The sequence below is a fragment of the Calypte anna genome, chromosome 25 (assembly GCF_003957555.1).
Source record: "Calypte anna isolate BGI_N300 chromosome 25, bCalAnn1_v1.p, whole genome shotgun sequence".
NCBI classification, from domain to species: Eukaryota; Metazoa; Chordata; class Aves; order Apodiformes; family Trochilidae; genus Calypte; species Calypte anna.
Window position 1 is genome coordinate 1,573,408 of NC_044270.1, and position 27,990 is coordinate 1,601,397.

Sequence of the window (27,990 nt, forward strand, 5' to 3'; positions counted from 1 at the left end):
AAGTCTGGCTGCCAATCCTGGATACCTTAATACATACAATTAAAAAACCCTCAAACATGCAAATTGTAGAAAAATTGAAGCTGGCAGTGAAAAATAAAAACAAACGTCTTCTCTTTTTATTTGTTTTTTCTGTTTTTGTGCACGTCACAGTTTGTTTTCATTTAACTCAGATTTCTAATTCTAAGGAACTGTAGTGTCTGATGCCACTGGTTAAATAAAGCAGGTTGATCAACTGGTAGTTAACTGGTGGTTAACTGGTAGTTAACAGCCAAGGTTTAATGGTCCATGTGCTCTGAACCCCCACCTGTGGCACCAGGAAGGTGAAAGCCTCGACCTCCCCCTCCCACCAGACCCTCTGTCTGTAAAGCTTTGGAGCAAGGTGGGTGCTGGGGGAGGAGAGGAACCCCCACCCCGTGCCAGAGAGACCCCCCCACTGCTGGCATGGAACAGGCAAAATGCTTCTTGCTTGTGTTTGCACCCCACGTCCCAAATTCACAAGCAAAATAATTACCTTCTTTACAAAAAAAAACCCAAGTGAAACAAAAAAACCCAAATGAAACAAAAAAAACCCCAAATCAACCAAGATCCAAACCCATTAATGGCCAATTAGAGAAGGTTCACACGTTAAAGCAGTAACTGGTATCTAAATTCTTCCACAGAAACCTAAATCTCTGGGCCAAGTGTTAAAAAAAAAACCCAAAATAATTAAAAAAAAAAGTCTGTGTTAAGACAACCCAAAGGATTTATATACTGGTTCATTAGCTACATAGGTTTTTTTTTCCTTTCTTTAGAAATGGTCACATTGACAATGTATAATTCAAAACATTTCTGCACAATAAAAACAGAAAACTATGATACAGTGAGGTAAAGAAAACGCAAAAATATTCACCCACAATATATTTTCAGAAAATACCAACACAGTGATTTTTCTTTTAAAAAAGCACAAAACTTAGAAATGAACAGCAGAAATGGCTATTGATCTGAGTGATCGCCTACGAGTTTCCTAAACCCACAAATCCACAGGGAAGTGTAATGGTCTCAATCCAACATTTATTTCAAAAATAACCCCTTTTTCTGGATCCTGATCCGCAGGCCAGTGCTCAGATTTCCATCAGATCCAAATCAGCATCTTCAAAGCCATAAAACGACTCAGTCTCACTCTCCCCTTCGAAGAGCTGATGGAGGATCTCTGGGTCAGCACATTCCTCCTGGACCTCACCCTCCTCCTCCTCCTGCTGCTGCTGCTGCTGTGGCTGCTGCTGCTGCTGCTCCTCGTTGAGCTTCAGCTGCTCCTCCAGGGAGGTGATCAGCTCCTCCTGCATGTCAGCGTTGCGGGTGGGTGAGTTGGCGGTGCCGTCCGGCCCGGGCAGCACGCTGGCCACCAGGAAGGACTGCTGCACAAGTTCAGGAGAGTCACTAATGATCTCCAGGACCTCTGCCAACCAGCACAAAACCAGCTGGAGAAGAATGTCCGAATCGCACGTGGAGTCCGCCATTTCCTTGGCTTGTTCTTTCCATTTTTTATGCAAGAAATTTTTCACGGTTCTTTTTATACAAACATCCAGAGGTTGGATTTTGGAGCTGCAGCCGGCGGGGACGACGGCCGGGAGGGTGCTGGAGGTGCTGAGCAGGGACAGTACTTCTTCTGAGAGGTGTGTTCGGTGGCAATCCAGCACCAGCATGGCCTTGCTGTTCTGGCACTCCGTGTGCTTCTGCCACACCCTGGACACCCACAGCTCCATCACTTCGTCGTCGCTGTACCCGTTCTCCTTGGCTTCCAAGAGGATGGACTCGGGGACGTTGGCGGGCTGCTGCACGTGGCCCCTGAAGAAGACCAGGGTCGGGAGGACGCTGCCGTCAGCCAGGATGGTGAGGACCACGTCACACCAGGGCTCCCCGGTGCCCACTGTCTGCAGAGCGTTCTCCTTCCGATCGTCGCTGCTCAGCACCTCCACGTCCAGGAAGAGGGAGATTTCGTCGATGGCGGCGATCATGGAGAGGGGCAGGTCCTGAGTGTGGATCTGCCTCTGCACGAACTCGATGAAGCAGCCGGCGTTGTCCTCCACCTCCTTGGGCAGGGGGTGAGCCACGGCCCGCCGGGTGTGGGTGCTGAGGTGGTGCCGCAGCATGAACCTCACCGCCCACTCGTAGGAGATCTTGAAGCCGCCTTCCAGGGAGCGCCCGATCTTGGTGGCTTTCTGGAAAAGCGTCTCCTCGTTGACAGGCAGCTGCTGCTCCCTCTGCGTCAGCACCCACTCCGCCAGCTTCTCCTCAGCCTCCAAGCTGAGGTATTTTCCCTCCGACAGGGACGCCAAGTTCTCCTCTTGGAAAGCCTGAAACCTCCGCAGCCAGCGCCGGATCCTCCGGGGAGGGTTTCGGAAGTGCTCGGCCGCCTGCTCGGTGTTGCAGCAGAGAGCAAAGAGCACCACCCGCAGCTTCTTCACCGACAGCTGCTCCTTCCTGCCCGCGGGCTCAGGATCCTTGCTGGTTTGCTGCTCCTCCTCTTCTGGAGCATCAACATTTAAGCGTTCTTCCTCGGGGCGGGCCGGGGGTGCTGCTGGTGCCAGCTCGGGCTCCAGGTCCTCCTGTGCAGGGAGCACAGACCTTGTCTTCACAGTAGCAGCTTTACTGGGGGAATAGGTGGGGCATGGATTCTTCACGTTTTTGTTGTCCTGGGGCTGAACGTGCCTTGAAAAGGAGAGAGGACAAAACCTTAAAGCCCCCCCACCGAGAATAAAAGGTGTTGAAGGAAAACAAAGAATAAAAGAAAACCCCAACCCCACAAAGCAGAAGGAGGCAGCAGGTGAGAGTTTACGAAGTTTTACCTGGAATGTGATATCCAAGCAGGGCCTGGGAAGAAAAAACAAAAGAACAAAACCATTTGTAGCTTAAACAAATATGAAGTGGGTGCAAACACACAAGTCCTCTTGGAGAAAGAATCATGGAATGGGCTGGGTTGGAAGGGACCTCAGAGATCATCAGCTCCAACCCTTGATCCACTCCCCCCGTGGTTCCCAGCCCATGGCACTCAGTGCCACATCCAGGCTCTTTGGAAAGATCTCCAGACACGGAGAATCCACTCCTTCCCTGGGCAGCCCATTCCAATGTCTGATCACCCTCTCCAGAAAGAAATTCTTTCTAATCTCCAACCTAAACCTCCCCTGGCACAACTTGAGACCCTGCCCTCTTGTCTTGCTGAGAGTTGCCTGGGAAAAGAGCCCAACCCCCCCCTGGCTCCAACCTCCTTTCAGGGAGTTGGAGAGAGTGATGAGGTCTCCCCTGAGCCTCCTCTTCTCCAGCCTCAACACCCCCAGCTCCCTCAGCCTCTCCTCAAGTCCCTTCACCAGCTTAGTGCCCTCCTTTGGACCTGCTCCAGGACCTCGATCTCCTTCCTAAACTGAGGGGCCCAGAAAAGGAGGCTCTGGTACTCCCAAGCATCCCATCCAGCTGATCCTCACCCCAACCAACCAACCCCTTAACGACAGAGATAAAACTCATCCCTCAGCAGAGGAGCCAGACCAGGGCAGCTCAGCTCCAGCCAGATCCCTGCTCTGCACCCTGGGGCAATCCCCAGCAAAGGGCCACTGCTGCCTCTATTCACACCCTGCACCAGCAGCTGCCCAAGGCCCCAGGGTGTCCCCGAGGCACAATGATGGCTCAGAGGAACCCGATGGAGTGCTGGGCATTGTCTTTCCCTGGGCAGATCTCCTGGGAACAGGGATCAAGCTTAAGTCTCCATCTCCATAACAATGGAGACTCATTCAGACCATCCCTAACACCACATTTTGTTAAGAGCTCAGGACTGAGCACTCAGCCTCATGCTGAACAAAGCTGTATTTGACCTGGAGTCTTATATCCTGCATTTTTTAAGGTTTTTTTTTGCAACTTTCCTGCTCCTTTTCAAACTCTTACCTCGGCAAATAATGTTACTGAACTCGTGTGAGGGATTGAACACCAGATGTTTGGCCATTGCATCACCCTCAGACGTTATAAAGAGACAAGAGGAACAAGCCAGCTTCACACCACTGGAGAGGGAAAAAAGGAAACCGAGCAGGGGAAAAAGAAGAAAAAGAGATGTCAGCTTATGATCAGTACCAGACATGGAATTCTGTACATCCCCCCGTTAACAAGTAGAAAATAAAGGCCACCATCCCCACCCCCAAACATTTCAATCCCACAGGAAGGCAGAGGGAGTCTCAGGCAAAAGACTGCCCTTAATTCAACAGATTTTTCTGTGCGTGGGGAAAAAACAAGCAGAGCTTCTTCAGAAGCAGAGCATGAAAAGCAAGAACAGAAATGGAAATAAAGAGAAAGGGAATGCATATGAGTTTCCCAGGTGATTAAAATAAGATGACAAGTTTTCCATTACCAGGCAGTATAGTTTTTAAACAAAGCCAAGTATTTTGGACTCTTCCGAGGAACGTGGTTGCTGTAAGAAAAGAAGAGTTTATTAAATGTCAGAATTATTAGGAGTAAAGGTCTATAAAACCATGCAAACACACATATTTACAAAGACAGCCCCAGCCCTGGGTATAACAACGTTTTGCCTGCCTGTATTGTACTCAAGGAAATGAAAACTCTGTGTCCAGAACACAACCACTCAGCAACGTTTAAAAAAACCCTCAAATTGTCAAGTTAACTCTTCTGCCATCCTTTTCTGTGGTCTATCCATGGGCCAGGACAGGACCACAGCCTTGCAGAAGCACAGCATGGTTATTTTGTTGGGGTTTTTTTTTCCCTTTAAAAACAATATTTATTTTTTACACTATTAAATCCGGGAATTTTGCAGCCTTAGCAGCACTGAAAAAATAACTGTTTTCTGCAGCAGCACGTGGCACCTCAGCTACACAACTGATGGCTGGGGGAATTCCTACCAGATCCAGAGGGGAATCACACCTACTTGATCATGTGGTTGGCATAGGCTCGGGAGCAGCAGGTGCTGTAGCGACACAGGGAACAGTGCACGTAGGTGGGGAAGTGGTTGGGGAAATCAGGGATTTCAAAGCTGCACTCCAGGCAGGTCTGCCTCCCCAGGACACTCCTGAAAGAGAAAAGGGATGTTTTCATGAACCCAGAGCCTCCCTGGGGTTGTAGCAGTCATCAGATCAGAGGAGAATTCAACACCATGTGGACTTTGCATCACACCTCATCTCACACCTTCACCCCCAGAGTGCCTGGGTGTCAGGCCTCTCCACTTGCTGTGGTCAGGAGTAGGCAATTACAGGGTGGAAAATAGATTTAAATATCTGTATTTTTATACATCATTAAAAAAATAAACTGTTGAAGATGAGGCAGCAGGATGCAGGCTGGGCAGAAAGCCCCAATACTGATGAAATCCCACTGCTTCTCAAGCACCTATTTCTGTATTTCAGTTTCATCTTAAGGGCTTTCATGACATGACTTGGTTCTGTGGGAAGATGGATTCTCCTGGCATAAAGTTGCCTTGGCAACTGGGGAGACAGCTCTCCAGTGCCCAGGATCATTATTTACCCATCACTTAAAAAATAAAATAAATCTTAACTACATCTCCTTTAAAAAAAAACCCCAAACACTATTTCCAAATTTGAAATTTCAGCAAAGTGTTCTGACATTTTTTTGACTGCTCTCTTCTGGACATTCCTCTGGACAGGTGGGTAGAGGAAGATGGGCTGGGGATCAGTAGAAGATGACAAGGGAGTGGTGTCCTGTCCCGTGCCCTGGGGCATGTCGTTGGCAGAGAGTGGCACAGTGCGTGGCTGTCCTCGAGAGGCCCTGATGGTGACCTGCAGGGGACAGACAGACCCACAGCTCCTCAACATGCTGCCAGAAGCCACTGGACAGAGGCCAGCTGCTGAGTGGGATTTCTTACCTTGGTTCCAGGTTTCAGACCTTCTAACTGTTTGGGCTTTCGGAAAGTTTTGTGGTGCTGCAGCTTGTGCTCGATTTTATCCTTGGCAAAGAGGAACTGGAGCCTGCACTTGTTGCAGTGATAGACACTCTTCTTCTAAAGCAAATGAAATATTTTTCATTTTAAAAGGAACAGAAGTTGTAACATAGCACCATTTTTTCTTAAAACAAAACCCCCCAAAGCAGAAAACCAACAAAAAACACCTTTCCACTCTGAAACCAAAGGCAGCCCCAGAAAGTCCCTCCCAGCCAAGCCCCACATATTGGGTGGTTTGGCTTTGAATTTTTCATTTTGCTTTAATTACAATTAATCTCTGCCAGCTTGTTTAAGCCAGAGAGAGGCACACGAGCAGTCTGTAAGGGCAACACTCCTCCAAAAGCCACCAGGGGTCAGGGAAGGACTTGAGGGGCCAAGGGATTCTGCCACTCAGTGTTTCTGTATTCTGAAAGCACACTTGAGCTATGCCAGCAGAAAACGTGGAGTCAGCACAGCCAGCTTGTATGGAAACAGAACAACCAGCCACAAAAACTACACTCCCATCTGTGCATACAGCCTTGTTTACTTCTTTATTACCTGGAGGTAGTAAAAATATTTGAACCCCAAATGAACACAGAGCCCACTGTTGGTTAATCCCCATACCAAGCAAACACAGCCCAGCAAAACATGCTGTTTTCTGCTGAGGAACAATCTGTGCTGCTCCCAGAGGAGCAATGCCTCTTCTCTGCCACACAAACCCCATGAAAGCTCTGGAATGACAGCGTGCAAATCCCATTTGCTATGGCCTGGAACCCCCTCTGCCACCCATCCAAGTTTTCTGTTTTTATTTCACACAAACTCGACTCCTTGCACGGGGTCTCTGTGGAGAGGGAACCCCGAGAGGATCAGAGCCCTGATGTCCTCCCACCTGATGCCTCATGAAGTGCTGCTGGAAGGCGTTGCCATTCTTGAAGACTTTGAGGCAGTAGGGACAGAGCAGGTGCCTCGTGTCCTCGTGGATCATTCGGAAGTGGCTGTCCACCTCGGAGTAGAGGGACGAACGGTACTGACAGACCTGCAGCAGCAAACCAGCAATTAACAGGGGAGTGACAGAGTGTTTGGGCCCCACTCTTTGCTGAAAAGTGTCAAGATTTCCTCTGTGCATTGCTGAAGTCCATCCCCAGGATTGCTTTTCATACCTGGCAGACATAGGGCATCTCCCCAGGCTTGTGTGTGTCCTTCATGTGCTGCAGGAACATCGGTTCGCTCTCAAACGCCCATTCACAAATCTTGCACTTGGCTGCAGAAGAAAAGGAAAAGCAGCTACAAACCAACCCTGGTACAGCAGCCACCACCAGCTCAAGGTTCTCTGGTAACAGCTTAAAACAAAACCAACCACCAGCAGCAAAAAAAAAAAACAACCCAGCAAAAACAAAACCAGAAACGAAGCCAAAAAGCTCTCTCTCAAGGCTCTGAATTGGGCAGACAAAAACGTGTGCTCTGAGGGGCTTCCAAAAAGGAAGGAAAAATCACCTTAAAATGGTGAGCACCACCATTGGGAAGATCTCCTAAAGAGGGCACTTCAAGTGATTTAAAATCAGATGTCAGCCCACTGGTCAGAATTAAATTGTACCATGACATTATGATTGCACTTGATCTGGAAAGTACTGATGGCAAGTCTGCAGGAACCTGATGGAGATGGGTTTTCTGCTGGCCAAAGGCACCAAGGGATGCCTCTTTCAACAGGTTTGCAGTTTATAGAGGACAGAAACACCTCTTAAACCTGAACAGCAAGCAAAATCAACTCACTTGTAGACTCATAGGGACTGTGTACATTCTCCAGGTGACACTGTAGCTGAAAGGGAGTGGAGAACTGCCTGTAGCAGTGCTGGCAGATGGTGTGGACATCCACCTCCCCGTTCTGCTGATCCAGTTCAACGTGGTGCTTCATGTGATTCATGAACCTAATGCAGGTGAAGAGAAAAGGGTGTGAACAGAAATCCAAACATTTTGCACCTGTCACCCTGAAAGCATCATGGACACTGCACCAGAGGGGTTTTAAACAACATGAGGATGCTTCCTTCTTGCTCTTCCCTCTACCCAGCAACCTCCCACTCCCCAACACCAGGGGAAGTGGGAGAATGGATTTGGCAGCACAGGGGCTGTATTACTTCTGATCCCAACCAGGCTTGACAAAACACTTAACACAACAGAACAAGACAGTGGCTGGCTCAGAAGAAAACAAACATGACTTCACAAAAATATTTTGTCCCTCTGTTGAAAAAGTACTGAATAAAGAGGAGCAGTTCTTCAGGAAGAACTGTTTCCTACTCTCTGGTAAGAGTAGTGACAAGCAAATAAGGCTTCTCTGCTGAAGAACATAAACACAATTATTCTCCTCTTCTCACAACTCTTTTATTCATGATTGAACTGGGCAAAACTTGAGCTCTGGCCTGAAGCTACATCTAGGAAAGCCTGAGGGACCAGACCCAAGGCACCCTGTGTTCCTCTTACCTTATGTTGTTCTTTAGCCTCTTGCTGCAGTGTGGACACCTGAAGGAAGTTGGAACCTTGGGGAAGTTCAGTAGCTGGTTCACTTTGCCACCATCTCTGCCATAGTAGAAATCATCTACTAACATTATGAGCTTACTTTGGGATGAGTCAACTACGTTTTCACTTGGCTCTGGAGCTTTAGCAGGTGGGGACAGCGCAGGGATAGGAGTAGAAGAGGGTGGTGAAGCAACAGCTGTAGTTTTTTCTGGAGATGGAGGCTTTGCAGATTGAATATTTGGTTCAGATTCTAGAGATTTTCTTTTCTTGAGGAATTCAACCATTTCAGGGCAGCAGTACTAAAAGGAAAGAAAGCCACCAAAACCCCCACACATTAAGCTGGGATCTAGAAAGAACTATAAACAGACAAAGATTAACCAGTAACTAAGAAAAGACAGAGGAACTCTAGGAAACTCCTGAGGGAAGAGTTAATGCAGGGTCAGTAGCTAATTTCTCTTTGATTTTTACTGCTAAATAAGATTAGAAAATACATGCATCTCCTGGCAACAAAGGGACAAAAACCTGAGGTGCTGCCCTCCTGCAGTGAGAGATGCTACAGGAAGCCTTCCAGAGGTCACTCCTTTGCCTCTCACTTTCTCCTCATCATGTTCTCCCCTTTTTACAGAAGTCCCTTGCTCTAGGGAGAGCTGCTCTCTGGACTCTGCAGTCAGGAGCACTTGTCCATCAGCTGCTGGTCTCAGAAGTGTTACTTACACACATGTGTCCTCTTAAAGCTTCAGTGACTCGGAACTGAGCATCGCATCTCGGACAGACCTTCCTGCCACCATCTTGCAAATCAAACGTGGGGATAGGAGAGGAGCTGACTGCAACAGGAAAAACACAGAATAATTACAAACCTTACACTTCATCTCAGACCTAGGCAATCCTTTTGGCACACCAAATTCAAGACTTTAAACTTCTGACTAAACAGAAAGAGCCAAGCCTTAAAGAAGGGGCTTTCTTTGAAAGAAGAGTGCAAAGATTTTATCCTTTTTGCTTCCTTGCACCGAGTGTTTCAATAGTTAAAGGTCAGTGTTATTTTACTTCAGAAAATCAAGTTCCTGGCTTCTCATCAGCCTCAGAGACAGCTGCTACAGACCACACCTTTTAATGAGGACGACGATGACGACGACTCGGATACGCTGGATCTCTGGGAGCCGTGCACGGGGCTGCTGTTGGAAACCACCAGTGGGCCAGGGCTCTGTCCTAACGAGGGAATGGTGTTGAGGGTATTCACCAGCTTTGCAACCTCATTGCTGTTCTCCCCTGTCACTCCAGGCCTCTTGACAGTCACAAAGCTTGCAATGCTCACTGCCGAGGGAAGGCACCAGAGAGGAGCACTGGTAAGGAGTCAGGAAGAACTGGTCCCTTGTGTGAATCTCACCCCCCAGCTACTTTGCCTCATCTCTTGCTCCTCCAAAGAGGATGAAGCCATCAACAATTACCCTGTCCAGGAATGTGAAGGTTGGCATGATGGGGAAAGATTTCCCTGACCTTCCAGAGTGCACCCTGGATAGGAGCCACGTCCTGTGATCAACTAAACAGGATACTGATGGTCTCAAGAATTATTTGTAATTCTTTTCTAAATGCAGCTGTATATGATTATGGCCACTCGAAGCTAAAAATAACCTGACAGCTTGCTGTGTCAAAAAGTAGGTTTTTTTTTCCCCTTTTTAAATTTTTTGGTCAATTTTCTTCAGCAATCATCACAACTCATCAATTCAGGCCACATTCACAGAAAGCAACAAGGTTACTTTCTGCTGGTGTTCCTCACCGAGTTAACTTCACCTCCCCAAAATACCTGTGATTAAAAACAGTATTTTAGAATTTTCTACTTTTGGGGACTTCTCACTGATGGTCTTGGAGCATTCTACAAAACACAATTTCACCAGTTTCTCACACCAAACTGGACATGATGACAAGATCATCCTCATTTTCCAGCTTGGTAAGAGATGAAGTGTGAGTCAGGGAGACGAGAGGCAAAAATAGAAGCCTGGAGTTCTGACTCAACTTCTGCCTTTTAGCTGCAACACCAAAGGTTTGGAGATGAGATTACAGACAAGTTTTCCACACTCCTGTCCCCTCACTTCTCCATGGCAAATCTTACCTAACTTGGGGTTAGCAGCTTGACTGGGCTGCCCTGGCTGCTGCACAGTTAACTGTCCCAGTGTTGTTGGCTGTGTTGCAGCAGGAGTTGTGGACTTACTTTGCTGTTGTGCCTGGGTCTGTGGAACTGTGCTCCTGATGGTGAGCGTGGCCGGAATCACCGTGGTGAACGTGTTGGTGGTGGGTCTGACAGGCATGGTTGTACCTGGTCTCACCTGGGCCATTTGGGAGAACACCTGAGGGACGCCAACTGCTGGTTTAACAAACTGGGTACCTGGGGCTTGGAAAAGAAAGGAACAAACATGGCAGATGGAGTGATCAAAGTCCACTCCATTCCCATTTTTCCAAACTCTTTTTGTTGATTTTCAGCTGAAGTTTCGAAAGTTCAGCACCTTCATTTCACTTCCCAAGCACAGAGTGAAGATTGTGTTCCCAACAATTTTTAGGAGGAATATTCCAAAAGGCCCAAGTGGCTTAGAAACATAAATCCCACTGACTTTCATGGGGCTCGTGGTCCTGGTCACCAAGCCCAACAGAAACTCACTGAAGGCTTCTCATAGCACAAGGCTGATCCCACATTTGCAAATGAATTTGTGACACAAATGCTCTGCAGGTTTGTTCTGGGAAAAACAAAAGGCATCACTAGCGTGGCTGCTTTGTTGTAAGGCAGGTGTCTGGTGACAGGCAGGTCCCCAGCTTTTCTGACAGTGAGCGAGAGGATCAGGTAGCAGAAATCATCCTCAGGGGGAGGTTTGGTTTCCAGGCAGCTGGGGAGCACCAGCATGGCATGGGGAAACTTTGGGAAGAAGGAGGGATGGTGAGGGGCTGGGATCTTGGAATGAAGTTGGCTGAGGAGGCTTTTTGAAGAGGCCAGACTACACTGGAAGTGCCCTGCTCTGCAAAGTGGTTTGCTGCTGCTAACAAAGGGTTCACTCTGCCCTTTACAGACAAATCTCACCTGCTGCATAACTAGAAAATCCCCTTCTTCATTGCTACTGGAGATGCAAGTGAAAAACAGACTTCAAAAATAGAAATACACATCCATTTAATCCTTGGTACTACAAAAAGGAACAGGACAGTGGCTTTGGCTTGTCTCAGCCCTTACCTGGGACAAGGGTGATGGGTCTGACTGTCTGACCCTGCTGTACATTCAGAACAATCCCAACTTGGTTCATGGTGTTTTGCACCGGCCGCACGTTCCTCACAGGAAATCCCTGCAGTCAAAGAGCACCATGAACACCCTGAGCACCTGCAGTCTGAGCTTCCTGGGGTAGAAAAAGCTGCAACATGCAAAGGACACTTTTTTTTTTTTTTTTTTAAAGCAGGAGCTCTGGTAAACAGGAACACTCCTTTTGTAGGAGTGATCCTCAGGCAAACGCTCCAAGAAACCAGCAGGTGGACAAAAATTACCTGCTTGTTTTCCAGGAAAACAAAACAAAGCAGTTTAAGGTCAAATTCCTGCAGAGTGGACAGACCCACCTACAGCAGGAGCTCAGGCCCTACTGGTAGGAGCCAGCATGAAGTCCCATCAAACCTGTGCTGGCTCCCCAGGAGCTGCTGAGGTGTGGACTGTGGCCAACTCCCTCCAGTGAGACTCAGCTGTGAAAGCCTCAGCACAGAAACTATCCCCAAACAAAGCTGCTCCTACATCTAAACAGCAAAACAAAACCTCAACTCCACTGCAGTGCAACTGAAGAGCACGAGAAGTCAAAAAAAAAAGCCCCAAACCATTGAATAATGTCTGAGAGTCAAGGCTGAGAGCACCAGGGGCTCACCTGGGTTGTTATGAAGATGGGCTGGCTGGTGACAGGGGAATTGGTGACGTGGTTGGCATTCTGCATGATCTGCACAGGTCGTAACACTGGCTGTGTCACCATGGCTCCCAGACCTGAGGTGGGGTTCTGGGCAAGGATCAGTGGCTGTCCCCCCTGCTGGACCAGAGGATTGCCAGCTGGAAGAGAGAGAAACACAGCAAGGGTCAGGTGAAGGGGTTGCTGCTTCTCACACACACCCAGCAGCTTATTTGAGCCTTCAGAACCTGGGTATGTTTTCCAGTGCACGCTTTAAAAGTAAACTTGTGACACTACCCAACCTTTCTACAGATTGTTTTAATATTCAGATTTAGGCTGCCATTTCCCAAGCTGCCCAGGAACTGGGTGTTCAAATCCCTTGGCCTTGAGCAGCCTCTGAGACCGATTACTCTGGCTCCCACGTGCCCTTTGAACACAGCCACAGAAGCTACAAGATTTTTTTTTTCTCTACTCTCATTAATTATTAAGTAAAAATTCACCTGTCAGGGAGCTCCAGCACTGGTGTGACCAACCATGGCACCCAGAGGGATTTCCCTGATGGGTTTTCACTCATGTCTGCTATGGATTTGCTGCTTATGCATGTTGGAACTAACCCCAGGAAAAAAAAAAAACCCACAGGAGTAGTAAGAGGGGGAGGTAACACTCCTCAGCTTCTGTCCCTCTCCATCTGCACCAGCCCAGCAGACACTTCCCAGCAGTTGGCTGTGTCCTTCAGTCAAGATCCCATTTCTGTCCCACGTGTGCTCCCAATTCCACAAGCTCCTAACTTGCCAACCAGAGCAGACTTGCTACATTTGCACAGAATGCAGGAATTCAAACCCAGAAATACTGCCCAATTGCTTCTGGCAATTCAGAAGCTCATGTCACACCAAAACACAGCTCAGGAGCCTCCTACCTACTGCTGGCAGCCAGGAGACAGGGAAAGGGAGTAAAAGGAAGAGAAGAAAGGATGAGGGAAAAGGCTCCATGAAGATACATCCCAGGGAAAGATGGGATGAAATGGTGTAAAGCTGTAAAGCTGCCAAGAGAACATGGAACAAACCAGACACTAAAGATGCAGAATCCACCTCACCCTGCAGAGTGTGGCTGGTGGTCAGGGAACAAGTCAAAGCCCTGCAGGAAAGGTGGAAAAACTCAGTTCCTCAATCCCAGCACTACTGCAATCCACGTTTTGAGGACAAAGGGCTTCCAAACCAGCAATGGGAGGTGGGAACCCTGAGACTGACACAACATTCAGGTTGCTTGAGGGCTACAGAGTGGCCCGAGGTTACTGAAACTGCTGTGAAAGGGTTTCTGTATCCAAGCAGCAAACGTTTCCTACAGAACTGTGTAAATCCAGGGAAAGACCTGCTGCATGCCAGAACGTTCTGACCCACAGCCAAAACAGCTTCTTTTAATGGAAGATGCTTCACACTGACAGTCTGGATGCTGCCTGGCTGGCAATGCTCAGGGTAAAGGATCCAAATGTTTTCATGAAGATTACATTAGACAGAAACAGCAGGGTGATGGAAGACTACACCAGAAGGTTCAGCTCCAAGGCACACAACTGCCTGGCCCACACTGCATCTCACCTCACTTCAAGTGCCTCAGAGAGTTACAGGATGAGAGGAGACACCAGATCCCAGAGCATGGGAAAAACAAAAAGCATCAATCAGCAAACATAACCTTCCCAACTGGGAGAGAGGATCTGCTTCCAACCTTGGCTGTTCCCTACAGGAGCAGAGACCTTGCCAAAGGCTGGAAGCCTGTGACTGCAAGTGAGAGGTCTCACATTGCCACTTGGACTTCCATGAGAGCTCCTGGAGACTGCAGCTATGAGTACCTCGTGCTCAGTGTGACAGTCAGGTTTCCCAACTCCTCCTGGCAATCCTTTGGAATTTACAGACAATCTGGGAAGGCTTGCACTGGTTTAACAAACCCGGGTTGGGCTCAGCAGGGCACCCCCTATGGAGTAAAGGGTTACTGAGGCCTGGACAGACACTTGTAGGCACCTGAGGAGCCTTCCACCACTCCCAGAAGCAGCTTCAGGTGGCCCCTGAGCAATCTGAATCCATCCTCAGCAGAGTAGGTGGAAGAAAGAACAGGTTGGAGTGGGGCAGCAGGCAAAGAAAATTAAGGAAAGAAAAATTAGGCCAAGCATCACCTGAAATATATTTAGCTTTCAGTCATCTTTCCTTTAATGTCCCAGTCATTTGAGACAATTCAGATCTAATCTTGCAGGGGAAAAGGTGAATCCAGCAGAAAACCAGAAAAAGAGAAATTAAAAAAATGCTTCCATCCTCAGTCTGGAAATCCTGAGTTTTGGACTCTGGGGTGGCTTCAGCCCACTCTTCTGCTCTTCATCCCAAGGGGAACCAACACAATTCACCCCAAAATCCAAGCACATGTCTGTTAATTTATGGTCTTGAAAGGTAAGATTTTACCAACGTGGCTGCTGGTGTTCAGCAAAAGGTCTGGGGCTTCTTCATAAGGAAATCACACAGTAGAGGGGGAAAAAAACCAAACCAAAACCCAACAAAGCCTTACACGGGCAGAAGGGATAGATTTAATGGGTCTTTTCCAGCCCCAGCTTGTAAGTCTTCTTAATTAATGTAAAACAAAACGCAAGATGACAGCCATGAGCACAGCAAACAGATTGCTGAAAACTGGGATGGCTCCAGACACAGCTCATTTCGTGAGTGTTCCACACAGTCACAACTTAAACTGGGATGTGACCCTCAGTTACTGGGCCAGCAGAGACTACAGGGACCAAAGAGGTGACAGATGTCCCCGTGGCACTTTGCCACTCAGAATCCTCACTGGCATCATGACAAGAAGGATTCCCCTGCAAGTCAAAGGCATGTCACAAGAGCTGGGAGCAACTCGAGGAATAAGTGACTCAGGAAAGAAAAAGCCATGCTGGAGGCTGAAGAGTTTTATTTGCATTGGTCCTGGAACACAGAATTGCTTAATTGTATTGAGGAAAAAAAATAAAGTTTGTTTGTAGGGATGCCAGAGCAGCACTCTGCCTGCCTGCACTGCTGCATCTCTGTCCAGACACTGAGCTGATGCTTTGCTTGATCTTGACTAAGAACAACTGAGATGGCTGAACAAAAGCCTAACTTGAACACGCCAGTCTGCTTCACCCACACACAGATCTGGGAGAAGAATTCTTATTTTTTCACACACCAGACTCCAGAGTTTGAGCAGACCCCACAGGACAGTGACAGGAAATTTTTAGTCATGTTTCATTTACTCCCAAACTGTGAAGTTTGATTTGTACCAAGTTGCACAATGGCCCAAGTTGATACCAACAACCAGGAAGCACCATCCTTGTACCTTTCCTTAAGATTAGATCACAAACAGAATGATGAGACAGTATCTGAAAATCATCAAGCCTCCCACCTTCCAGATGTTGCTTTTCATGAGCCCAAGTTTCTCATAGTTTGAGACAAGGAGGGGATAAGAAAACACACTGACCTGCACATCAAATGCCAACTCTGAACACCCAAGTTATGGATCTTTCCATTTGCAGAGGACAGGCAAGGAAGGAAAATGATCAGCTGCAACTGATTGTATCAAACCATGGGTTAAATAAAGTAAACTAAATAAACTAGTTTAAGCTCAGAACTTTGACACACCAGAAATACAATTCATCAAACACCTGAGTTCCTCACTCACTTCAAAGCTGTGAAAAGAACCCAGATCAGTCCCCACACTGCTGGAAAAAGCACCACCTCCTGTGTGAACCACCAACTCCTAAGAAACTACAACTTTGCCTGTAGAACAACTAACAGCCCAAGTTTCCTTCTCCTTCTTTCTTTCTTTCTTTCTTTCTCTTTTCTTTCTTTCTTTCTTTCTTTCTCCTTCTTTTCAAAGAGAAGACCCCTTCCAACCACTGCAAACATCTCCTGCAAGAAAAAAGCCCTTTTCTGCCTCTTAAACAACTTGTTCACAGGACACCTGGCCTGGTGCAGCACCACCAACCTCTCAGCTCTGCTCTGCTCACACCTAGAGAGCCTGAGATTTGTTGTATTAGTCATTAAGAGGCTTTTCCAGCTATCAAACCAGGCTGCTGACTGGAGAGGATGTACCAAACCACTGCCATTTCTCTTTGAATTTGAACACAGATAATGGGAATAATTCCAGACTAAAGCAGTCAATTACCTGTTGCAGTCTTATCAACTGAATTATAATCCTCAACAACAGAATCTTCAATCACATCACTGATTTTCTGCCATGGTTCCAGCTCCTCCTCCTCACATTCCATGAACAGGTCTGTGTCCGCCATCCTGCAAAGCAAAAAGAGGAGAAACCTTCAGTGGAAAACTGGGTTTTTAGTGATTTCCAACTCATTCATGGCCAGAAAAAATTCTAAGGCCAGAAATAGGAATAATTCTTCCATTTCCCAGTATTCCAAAAGAAAAAAAAAAACCAAACCCAAACAACTAGGTTGTGATTTTCAGGTTATTTATTTCTCCAGTTCTACTTGAATGGGCTGAGTTTCCTTTGCAGATAAAGCTGTGAAGTTGGTGTTGAAAACCCTTGGGTTTGACTTAAAATTGCAATGGTTTTGCATCTCCTGCATAAGAAAGCCAACCCAACAACTCTGAGACCAGCACTCACTGCCCCAAAACCCAGAACCCTTAAATAAATGAAGAGCTGTGACTGAAAGAAGGCAGAACTGGGGGTTTTTTGCTCTGTTTATGGTTTGGAATATTCTAGGATTACTGCCAAGGCACATAACAGAATATCCAAAGCTTAAATGAGTTTAAAAAAACCCAAAAAAAACCCCAAAACCCACTATTTACATACCTGCCCCCTTTGTTTGCACACAGAACACAAGTTTTTATGGCTCTGCCTTCACTGGAAATTCAGAATTTTCTCCTGAGGCTGCATCTACTCTCGACCTCAGTGATGCAGAAATCTGGATGTGTTTCAAGTGAAGGGCTCAATTAATGAGGATTCACAATGAGCAAGTCTGGAGTGTCCTAGAGGACATCTGTCCTCAGGTGGTGGCTCCCACCAAAGGTCCCCAAAAAGCTGACTGTGACTCCTGTGACTGAGATCTGACTGACAGACACACATTCCCAATCACACTTCACCAACTTGCAAACTGTGCAGCCAAGCTGCTGGAAAGAGCTTTGTTCCCAGGCCCAGTTTTGCAGTGTTTCAGGATTTGGTTGTTTCTAAATTTCATTTTGTAAAAGATTCTTAGGGAAAATTCTCTTTAGTAACACATTTAGGAGTCTTTAACCAATACGACTCGTTCTAGAGGCTCAACTGCAGTTTCAAAGGAAATCAGGAGGAAATCAGACCCCACAAAAGCTGAATTTCCTAATTCCCCACCTGGGTTATAGTGAAAAAAGAACCAATTCTTCCCCTCTAGCCCACCAAGAAGGGTGATGAGCAGAGCAAGCAGTGGTTCTGTCCTGTTAGTGAATGGGAATCAAGACACCTAGAAGGGATTTTTCTCTTCCTGATGACATTTTGGTGGCACCAGAGTCTGCTCTGATTGCATTTTGCCATCTCTACTCCCATTTGACAGCCATAAAATTCAGATCAGAAGTGTTCTGAGACAAACTGGCCAACACAAACAGCTTTTGAGAGGGGACAAGAAAGAAAATAATCCAACTTGTGCAGGCAATCTGTGTTTTCAACAGCCACAGCAAACAGGGCTCCCCAGAAGGCTTCAATGCACTGCAACACGCATGAGCTCACTGCTGAAAGAGCAAAGAGACTTTGCTTTAAAAAATAAACTGGATTAAGTAACCACGGAGCAATTAGCTCATAAATCTCCTATTTTCTACCTTCCTCTCAGCCAGACTGACCAGAGTGGTTGCTCAGACTGGGGGTGCCACTCAAGACTCTGCCTTTGCTGTGTTGTGTTTGTCTGAAGAGGATCAGAGGTGCTGCTGTCAGCACAGGACGGGGCTTTCCTGAGAAATCCTCATTTTAGTTTTTTTGCTTGCTTATATTAATATCCATAATCCTCACCTCCCAGTCATGCTTTTGGAGCACAGCAAAGGTTGTTTTAAGAATCACAAAAGGAATGGTGAGGTGGTGATGCTGGAAGGGAGGTTCTGAGCCTTGCTGGGCACTCTGGAGGCTCCGTTCCTCTCCAGCACTGGGTTGTTCATTAACTAAAGGGGCATTACCAGGGATTTTTGCACTACTACACACAGAGTGTACTTTAGCTGTTGACACTGAGGCTTCTGCTCTAGGAAGCAGTTAATACTCCCAGCAGAGTTAACCCTTCTCACTGAACACACAAAACATGACCAATAAATAACACACATTACCCCAAGGTAACACCCAGACTCCTGCTCTGCTGTTTAAATGTCTCCACTGCACTTTTCCCAGGAGCAGATGCCTCAAACACAGTCTGATTATAGTAAAATATTTTCTAATCAGTGAGAAAACAAACAGACAGCTGATAAAACCCTCAACTTTGTCAAATAAAATCACACCAGTATGTAAGGAGTCAGATATTGTCACAAACCTGACATACAATTAACCAAGTGCATCACACCAAGCATGACAAAGCTCCCATTCTCCACAGCACCAACTACCTGCCTGCTTCAGAGATACCACCAGCTGCTTCATCTCCATAAACCCTGCAGTGTGTAAAACATTTTATGAACCTTATCTCAAAGGTGGGAAACTGCTCAGTGAAATTAAGTGACTTGCCAAAGATTCTGCTAGCAGCCAGTGGCTTAGTCAGAAACTAAACTGGAGATGCCCACCCTCTGGTTACATCACTGAACACAAACTTCTGCCTGTTCTGGTAAAAAAAACAAAGAATAATAATAATAAAAGAAAACCCCAACAACAAAGGAACAAAATCCCCAACAAAAATACCGAATGGTTGGGAACACAGATTCCAAGAACTGAAGCCCTGAAGGACAGCATTATGCCAGAGATCTGCTCAGCAGGGGAAAGCAAGAATCAAAGAGCCTGAAATATTATTTTCTCTGCCTGTTAACATAAACTTTTTGTTTTATAATTACAAGCTCTTAGCATAACCAAGCCAATTTTCACAGGGGCTACAGAGGAGATCTTGAGCAGATAACCCCTGCAAGAGATCAATAACTACATCTGTATGGTTTTCAATATTCATCTTGCACAGAAACATCCAGAAAAAAATCCTCTGTGAAGCTCCTAGGACAAAGCTTCTCTTGGCTGGTGAAAGCAGGGAGGCTACAACAGAAACTATTTGTCTGGAATCATGTTACTCACAGCAGACAGCAACCCTGCCTTAATGCTATAGTGATGGGCAGGCTATAAATAGCCAGGATAAATAACCTGCTCTATTAATTAAAGCATGCACATATATGTCTGCCCAGGAAGGTTGGGACTACAGAGGGAGGCTCTGCACACACTGTACAAAATATATTATTCAGCAGCTCATAATTATTCAAAAGATGCAAGGACAAAATGCTAAAGAGTCTGTAGTTACAAGCTTCTTTTGACACTAACTTGCATTATGCACACAGCATTTCATCTGCTCCCATCAACTGAACTAAGAAAATGTCTCCTTTCTTCTCTAATGTAACAGCTTTGTTTTTCAAAGCTTTGATCTTGAATATTTTTGTATGTAAGAAGCCTTTGCTCAATAAAATGATTAATCCCAATGATAAATACTCTACATTTAGCTTTTCAGCACCGAGCTGGCAGATGCTTGGTTGAAAATATGGATGCCAAAAAAAAAAAAAAGAAAAAAAAAGAAAAAAAATAATTATCAAGTGTTCCAGACACACTGCAAGAAACCAAACCTTCCAGGCTGAAAGGTATTTTCTCTCTCCCCTCAACTGGAAAATGGGAGAAGACCTTCAGGGGAAGAGCTAGGATGGATTAGCTTTACACAAACAGCTGGCAAGACCCAGACCCTTTATTTTTTGTGGCTGGCACTCAGTGTTGCCACACAGGGGGAAAAAGCTCCAACAGTCATGAAACTGGGTGTTAAAAGGCTGCCCACCTGATCAACACCATCACCACTGCCAGGAGAAACCCAGCAATCAAGAGGGTTTATGTTTGCATACAACCAGACCTCACCCTCTCATGAGGAGGAATCCTTTCCTGCTGTGCCCCACTGAAAAAAAGAAAATAAATGTACACTGATGTCCCTTGGAATTCCACCTGACTCTTGCAACCCATGACATGGTTGTGTTGATTCTCCAGGAACCACCTTACCATAGCTGGAGAGGCATCAGATCCAAGCCCTACAGATGGTGGTTGTTGCCTCCAGAGAGAACTGATCAGGTGGAGAGGACAAAGCTCTGTGTTCTGCTTCAAACTTCTCATCTTCAAAACCACCTCACTGCAAGAAACACTTCTCTCCCTTTCCCCACCTAAATGAGGTGGCAGACAAAGGGCTGGCTGCCACAAAGCAACTCTGAACTCTGTAATGTCACCGAACAGGGTCCCAAGTGTCTCCTGGAAGACCTGGGGACACCAAGTCCATGGGTGCTGGGGACCACTGGAGCAGTCTCCAGGAGGTGGGTGGGTTTGGGTTCCCAGTTTGATGCCCAGTTTGGTATCACTGGTCATTACAGCCATGACATCCACGTGCTGGTCATGCACACACACTTCATCTCCAAGGACTTGAGATGAATGACTCCTTCAGAGCACTCTTCAAAACCCACATGATGGGCTGCACTGCTCTTGCTACAGAAGCTTCACTTGAAGGCTTTTTTTAATTAAAAAAAGTATAAATAAATCAGCACTTGCCAGGGCACTGCTGGTGGCCCAATTTCTGCCGAGTGGGTGAAACCATCTGCACCACAGCCAGTCCTCAGGACACACTCTGAGATAAAGACATCCTCCACGACAGAGCTGACTTGGTGCAACCAGAAGGGAAATTCTGGTTGAAGATGGAGCAAAGAGGAGGGACAGGGACTGTCACCCCAGAGGGACAGGGACTCTGACCCTGAATTTCACACCTAGCATCTTCCCTCCATCCCCGGGATACCTCCAGAGGGACAAGCACAGCCACCTACTGCACTGATGGAAAACCAGGGAGGAATTCCTCAGCCTTGTGCAGACCAAAGCTGGGAAGCTTTGCTGGAGCAGGGGAAGCCCCAGGAAGCTCCACTCCTCCTTGAATTCCTTTCTCCAGCTAGGAGGAAACTCCAGACACAAACAGGACCATCCCAGACTGGGCAGCACCTTCAGTTATTTTAAATAACAGAGACCACAAACTTAAAAAGGTATCACCAGGCCTTCACAAATCCTAATTCAAAGCTTGATTCACACTTTCAAGAGAGAACACACATCTCCACGTGGATCTCCAATGCAAAAAACCCCCCGTGAACGTGCAGGGAAATCCAACCCAAGACTGAGCACGTGGCACCAACACCCTTGTACTTTTTATTTCTTTTTGAAGAAATGGTGGAAGCCCCACAGCCAACTCTCAGTGATGATGGACTGAACCAAAGTTGAGGAAACAGCTGAGGAACCTTGCAGATGGGCACAGCAGTGACTCCTGCAAGATCTGGTGCAGAACTTCCCCCCAGATCACCCCTGGCAGAGCAGCACTTTGGCCCCAGAACAAGGAGTCAGCCCCTTGCAGAGAGGACACAGTGGGATGGTGACTTGCAGGCAAGGAGGAAGCAAACCCCAAGCACACTGCAAACGTGCAGCCTCACCAGATCTCCTGTCTTGCTACTTATTTTCCCTCTTACTTTCCATAATGCACCCTTAATGGCCAAGAATGCACCTTATCTTTCCCAGAACCTATAAACCCAAGGAGGTTTCATTAAATGCAAATGAATCCTCCTACAAAGGTTTCTGCTCTCAACACAAGCTGCAATCCCTGCCCTGAAAAAGCAGTGCTCTCCAGTGAACCTGATACAATCTCAGTGATGGGTGATGCTTTCATGACTGCTTCTCCCACGAGCAGCACCTCCAGAAGAGGTGAAAGGCACTGCACAAGAGTTCAGCAGCTCCATCCTCCAGGCCAAGGTAAATTCACCTGCTGGTGACTGATGTGGTTGACTTTGCTGGGCACTGAAATCATTTCAAGAGACACATTACATTTCCTCCCAACACTATTGTTTAAAGTCCTGTACGTTTTATTAAAAGGCTTTGAAGTGGGTGATGCTTACTAATTAGGATGTGTTATTACACATTCAATTATAACGATTGTTATCTACCTTAGAGTTTGAAGTGCAGAGTGATGAAAACAAACTGCTTTCTGATTGTTTGTTAACACTTTTGGCACATCTTGTGAGCACGGGGCTACCTTGAAGCTTCCAGAGGCCAGGAGTGGGTCTGTAGCTGTGCTTTTTTGTCAGGAGATGGCATGAAGCACTCCACTCATGTCAACATGGGGACAGGTCTGCTGGCACGAGGACAGCTGGAGGTTTTCTGACAGTATCTAAGCAGCTGTGGGGATGGTGGACACAAACAACAGAACTGTATATATCCACAAGAGCAGCTGTAAGACCAACGTTTGCAGAACTCTGCACACAGACAAGAGCTTAAAAGCAGCAACAGGGAGGAAGCTCTCTGGAAGGGCAGACCTGTGGGATGCTAATAACTCCAGGGCTGGCTTTACAGGTGAGGCAAAAGAACCCAACAACTGCAGCAACCTGAAGCTACAAGACATGGAGAACCAGGCTGGGGGAAGATGCAAAATCCCTATTCCCTTGCAAAGTATTTCCTAAAAGAAGCAACGGATCCCCCCCTATCCTCTACCCCCACTTCTGATCACTCACTCCTGCCCCATTAGGGATGTCTTGGTGACAGCTGCCACTGCTGCCAACTTCACCAAAATAAAGCCTTGTGTGTGCTGTCCTGTGCTGGCTGTTGGGCAGCAGGATCCGTGCCTCTCCTCCACCTCCACACCACATCCCAGACAACGGGGAGAAGCAGAGGGTGAGGATGCCCTCAGGCAGCAGCCTGGCTCCTCCAGGACCACAGGTGACAACCCCTTAATTGTTAATACCTGCAGACAGAAGAACCAAGCTGCCAGGTACCCAGTGCCAGCCTTCCAGCCAGCCCAGCAGAACCAACAGAACCAAACCCCTGACCCAGCCATGGGTACCGAGGGGCACGCTGCTTATGGGGATGGGGGGAAAGCAGGGTTTGCTGTCAGTGCCAGGGGTCGGGGCAGACAAGGATGCAGAGGGAGAGGAAGGCTCAAGAAAACAAATAAAAAGCAGAGTTTCCCCTCTGCAGCGACTCAGAGGTGCTGGGGAAGAGCCCCTTCACTGGGGAGGTGGGCAGGGAGGTGTCTGGAGCTCTCTCCCCTCCAGCACCACCGTTAACTCGCCTTAAAAAGGAGGCGGAAAGGACATTTCTCCAGAGAAATAAAGCGCAAAACCCACCCTGGGTGTATTGTGGCGGCTGAGAAAAAGAGAGAGAGAGAAAGAGAGAGAAAAATAATCCCCGTGCCCAACATGGCCGCCCACCCAGCACCAGCCCTGGGAAAAGGAGGAGGGGGGAGGCAAAGCGGGGGGGATGCGGACACCCCCTCCCCGGGGGTCTCCCCGCGGGGTTTTGTTGCGGAGCTTTGCGGGAGGGTTACGGGGGGGGGGGATGAGCGGAGGGAGCCTCTGGTGCCGCTTCACCGCCCGTCACCCCCCCCCCTTCTCCCTCTCTCTCTCTCTTCCCAGCCCGGCGGAGGGGGGGTGTGCGCGGATCCCTCCGCCTCCCCTCAGCGCCCGGCGGGCGGGCGGCCGCTCCGGCATTCCGCCGCCCAGCGGGAGCCGTGGCCGCGGCTCCTCCCCGTCCCCCGCCTCGGCAGCCCCGCTCCCTCCCTCCTCCTCCTCCACCTCCTCCTTCTTCTCCTCCCGCCGCCGCTTTGTGTACGGAACGCTCCGGCCCGGCCGCTCCCCCCCCCCACCCCTTCACCTCCCCCCCACCACCACCACCGCCGCCTTTTCCTCCCCTTTTTCTCCTTCTCCCCCAGACCCGGGCGGTTCGAACCGGTTCCAGCGCTCACCAGCCGCCGTCCCCCTCCTCACACACCGCCGACCCCCCCCTACCCCCCACCCCGCCATCCCGGCGCTGCCCCCCACATAACGGGCCCGCACCTCCTCACCTTCCTCCCCGCTGCCGCCGCCGCTTCTCCCGCTGCCTCAGCCGCCGCCGCTCGCTCTTAAAGGGCCCCGAGCCCCCGCCGCGCTCCGCCGCTCTCCGGGCGAGGCGAGCGGCAGGGGAGGGCAGGTGGCATGAGCCCCCGGGACCCCTGAGCGCGGTGCTGAGGAAGAGGAGGCTGAGGATGAGGAAGATGAGGAGGAGGAGGAGGGATTATCTCTTGTTTCTGCTCGCCCTCCGTACGTTCTCGCGGGGGGCGGCTCCGTGCTTGCCGTGTGTCTGCCCCCCGCCCCGCACACGCGCGCGCACACCCACCGCGCACGCACAGCCCGCGGCACAACGGAGCGGGAGATGCGGGGGGGGGGGGGGTGCGGGAGGAGGACGGCGAGGGAGGGGGGGGGGGGGGGGGGGCGGAGAAAAAAAAGGGCGCCCGGCGGAGCGCTGCAGGCGCAGGGACACAGCACACCCAGACACACACAGAGACACGCAGAAAGGGAACCTGGCCGGCGGAGGGATACGGTGACGTCATTTCCTTCAGGGCCGCGGGGCGGTGCGGGGATTGGCGGGCGGCGCGGTGACGTCACCGCCAGGCCGTTCCCCGCCTCAGCCGCGGCCCTGGCGGAGTTCGGGGCCTGAGCGGCCGCGATGGGAGCGGGAGGGAGGGGAAGGGGGGAAGGAGACCCTGAAACCCCCCCAGCGCCGCCAGAAACCCTCGGGGGGGATGCGGGGAGCGCTGCGGATGCGGCCTTGAGCGTGCGGGCTGCGGGAGGGGCGCTCCCAGCGCCGGGATTGCCCGCACTCCGCGTCAGGCCTAGCGCGGCCTCACCGCCATCACCTCAGGAGGGCTCTGAGGGATGGGGGGGCCGGAGCCTCCGCCTCGCATCCCGCCGGGCTCGGTTCACCTGCCCGAGAACTCAGGGCTGTGGCAGAGGGGCCGTGGCCAGGAGGGGGTTGGCGAGGTGCGGGGTGGTGTCCGGATGAAATCGCCACCTGTAGCCGGTTTGGCTTCGGCTTCAGCCCTGCCCTTGGCCTTTCCCAGCCTGGGTCCTGGCGTTCCTGGCGCCTTAGAGGCAGCGGGCAGCGTGGGGAGGCTTCTATCTGCAGGTGGAGGGCTGAGGAGGTTGTGGGTGTTGCCAGCAGAGCTCGGGGGTCATGGCCACAAGATGAGCTTGGTGGCTAGCGGGGCTGGTGAGGGGCCAGCCTGACAGCTCTGCCTGAGTGGCCTTTAGGGCCTCTTGGGGAAGGCGAGAGCTGCTGAGGTGGTGGCAGGGCTGAAACCCATCATCTGTTAGAGAGAGGACATCAGGCAGGCAGACATCAGGCTGTCATTCCAACACATCTTGGTGGCTGCATCTCCAGACAAGATTCATCCAGTGAGGAGAGAGTCAGCCCTGATGCAGTCACTGAGAGGACTTCCTGATGAAGCTGTTCCTCCTCTCTCTGTTTTCTGTCCCTTCTAGGAAACGTTAGGACTTTAACCCATCCCAGTGCAGCCAGAACAAGTGTAAATGCTGCAGGTGATGCATTTATCTCATCCTATTGCTGGCTCTTTGCCCATCCCAGCTCCCAGCGTGTCCTCAGCAGCTGCAGTGCTCCCTGGCAGGAACTCAGGTGGTTTATGTCTTTAATAAGGGACTTCTTGCCATGCTGAGATCTTTTGTGATCAGCTTCTCCCAGTGAATAATCCAGCAGGGAGGGAACGTGGTGCTTGGAGCTGCTGGTGAAGCAGGTGATGCCTGAGCCCTGGGAACACCCCCAGCAGAAATAAGAGTTTATTTTTATAACTCCTTTAAGGTTTTCACCTGTGGGAAATGGTTCTTATTTGTTCCTCTGAGTTTGTAAGCAGGGTGTCCCCCTCATGGACCCCCCGTGCTGGGCTGCCCAGAATGGGGTTGATTATCCAGGAGTTGATTAAACAAACACATTAATTGTTCTTCTGATGCTCTTGATGAGTTCTTCCAGGAGTTGCTCCTGGTTCTCACCCTGCACCAGGCCCCTCCAGCCCCCTTTGAGCAACCAAACCCCAGGCAGTGCAAGGAGCTCTGACTCCTGTGCCACTGATAAATAACTAAACCCACAGCTCAGTGCCATTTTCACTGATTCTCTGCAGTTTTGCTCCTGTTTCATGCACAGAACATCTCCCTCTTGTCACAGAGCTGCCTCCCCCTTTCCTTTATCCCACTGAGTTAACACTTGGGTTCACTTTACACTTGTTGTAAATTACTTGTAATTAAACTGCTGAGTCTTCAGCTGTTAGAAACACCCACATGCCCTCTGTTTCAGCTTCCACATCAGGTTTTGAACTTTTTTCCTGCATTCTGTTACAAACAACCACTGGAATTACTGTCTCTGTCTCTTCCTGAGCTGCTTTTCCCAACCTCCCCGTGCAGCAGAAATGAGATGTGTTATTTCACCTCACCAGACTGGACTTGGGGAATCCTCCATGAAGCATTTTTCCTCCATTCCTCACACAAATGGGTCCCTGGGATGCCTGAGGATGCTCATTAATTGGTTGCATGCTCAATTTAATCCTAAAACACCTTTTTTTCCAAGGTCTAACAGGTTTCCAGTTGATTTTTCCCTTCTCCAGAGCTTCTTTGTGACAGAACGTGCAGGAAATCACTTCCCTTGTCCACTCTGCTCCCTCGGGGAGGGGGTGTGGGTGAGCAGGAGCTGCTTGAACCCACAGAGCCCACCAAGTGTCACCCCCAGGCACCACTTGTGCCTTTGAAAAAAAATGCCCAAAATGATTAAAAACCTCTTTGTGTTTCTGTTTTTAGGGTGGAACTCTGCTGAGCTGCTCCCATGTGCTGCAGAGGGGTAAGGAGCATCTTTGGGTTTGGTCACTGAGGATTCTTTTAAGTCTTTTGTTTATTTGGGGGGTTTTTTTGTTTGTTTATTTGGTTTTACTTCCAGGAGCTGTCACTACATCAGGTCCTGGGGGACTCTGTGAACTCCTGGAGGTCTGCAGGTGGATGACAAGGTTTCCCACGAAACAGGAGCTAATTACTCAGCCAAATGAGGGATCTCTGCAGAAAAAAAACCCCAAACCCTCAGGGGAAACCTTAATAAAAATCCCCTCCTGGGCCTCAGCTGACAGGACTCTGGGATCTAGCCCAGGAGCTGGGTGTTTCTCTGCAGGAAGCTGTTGTGTGGCTATAAAAATGTCTGAACTTTGAAGCCCTGGGGTTGTTTTGTCTTCTCAGGTCCCAGCTGAGCTTTCCCTGAGCATCTGGTGGTTGTCATCTTCTTACCAAACCTTGGAGTCCAGGAGGAGGAGTTTGGATACCAGGGAAAGATCCAACCCAGGAATAAATAAATAACTGTGTTTGACCCTTCCTGCACCTTCTGCTTGAGATCCTCTCCCTTAAAACAACCTCAGGTGAGCTGATTAATTAATTAATTTAATTAATTAAACCCCTCCCCTTCCACAGCACTGGCAGCTCTGGTGGTTTCATACCTTGTGCTTTTCAGCCCAAGCAGGGATGATTTCCTTCAGATGGTTTAAACACCATCACTTTGGAGCCCTCTGGTGATATTCCCACAACTCTTAATCCTTGAACTGGACTCCAGTGGGTCCAGACTGGTCTGACTGGTCTGAGCTTTTTGATGGCAGCAGAAGGAGGTGGTGCCCCCTCA

At 48.9% G+C, this 27,990-nt stretch overlaps 1 protein-coding gene and 1 long non-coding RNA gene across 6 annotated transcripts; one reads left to right on the forward strand and one right to left on the reverse strand.

Annotated features, from left to right (window-relative positions):
- Nucleotides 1–134: 134 nt before the first annotated feature.
- POGZ (pogo transposable element derived with ZNF domain) lies at nucleotides 135–24,852 on the reverse strand. 5 transcript variants are annotated; one of them, XM_030465064.1, is made up of 19 exons: nucleotides 24,356–24,827; nucleotides 22,464–22,695; nucleotides 16,477–16,601; nucleotides 12,295–12,470; nucleotides 11,625–11,733; nucleotides 10,620–10,799; nucleotides 9,518–9,619; nucleotides 9,128–9,237; nucleotides 8,378–8,712; nucleotides 7,673–7,827; nucleotides 7,063–7,163; nucleotides 6,792–6,938; nucleotides 5,849–5,983; nucleotides 5,590–5,762; nucleotides 4,901–5,041; nucleotides 4,370–4,429; nucleotides 3,913–4,025; nucleotides 2,826–2,850; nucleotides 135–2,688 (listed from the first exon to the last, which is right to left on the reverse strand). In XM_030465064.1, the coding sequence occupies exons 3-19, from the start codon at nucleotides 16,598–16,600 to the stop codon at nucleotides 1,101–1,103; spliced, it is 3,774 nt and encodes a 1,257-aa protein (XP_030320924.1). In that variant the 5' UTR covers nucleotide 16,601; nucleotides 22,464–22,695; nucleotides 24,356–24,827; the 3' UTR covers nucleotides 135–1,100. The 5 variants fall into 5 exon arrangements, with proteins under 5 accessions (XP_030320924.1, XP_030320923.1, XP_030320922.1 ...); XM_030465063.1 differs by having other exon boundaries at nucleotides 5,849–5,980; nucleotides 9,518–9,724; XM_030465062.1 differs by having other exon boundaries at nucleotides 9,518–9,724.
- Nucleotides 24,510–27,903, forward strand: LOC115599660. Its single transcript, XR_003988558.1, has 4 exons — nucleotides 24,510–24,590; nucleotides 27,132–27,171; nucleotides 27,558–27,733; nucleotides 27,826–27,903. It is a non-coding gene; the product is annotated as an uncharacterized LOC115599660 (long non-coding RNA).
- Nucleotides 27,904–27,990: the final 87 nt, after the last annotated feature.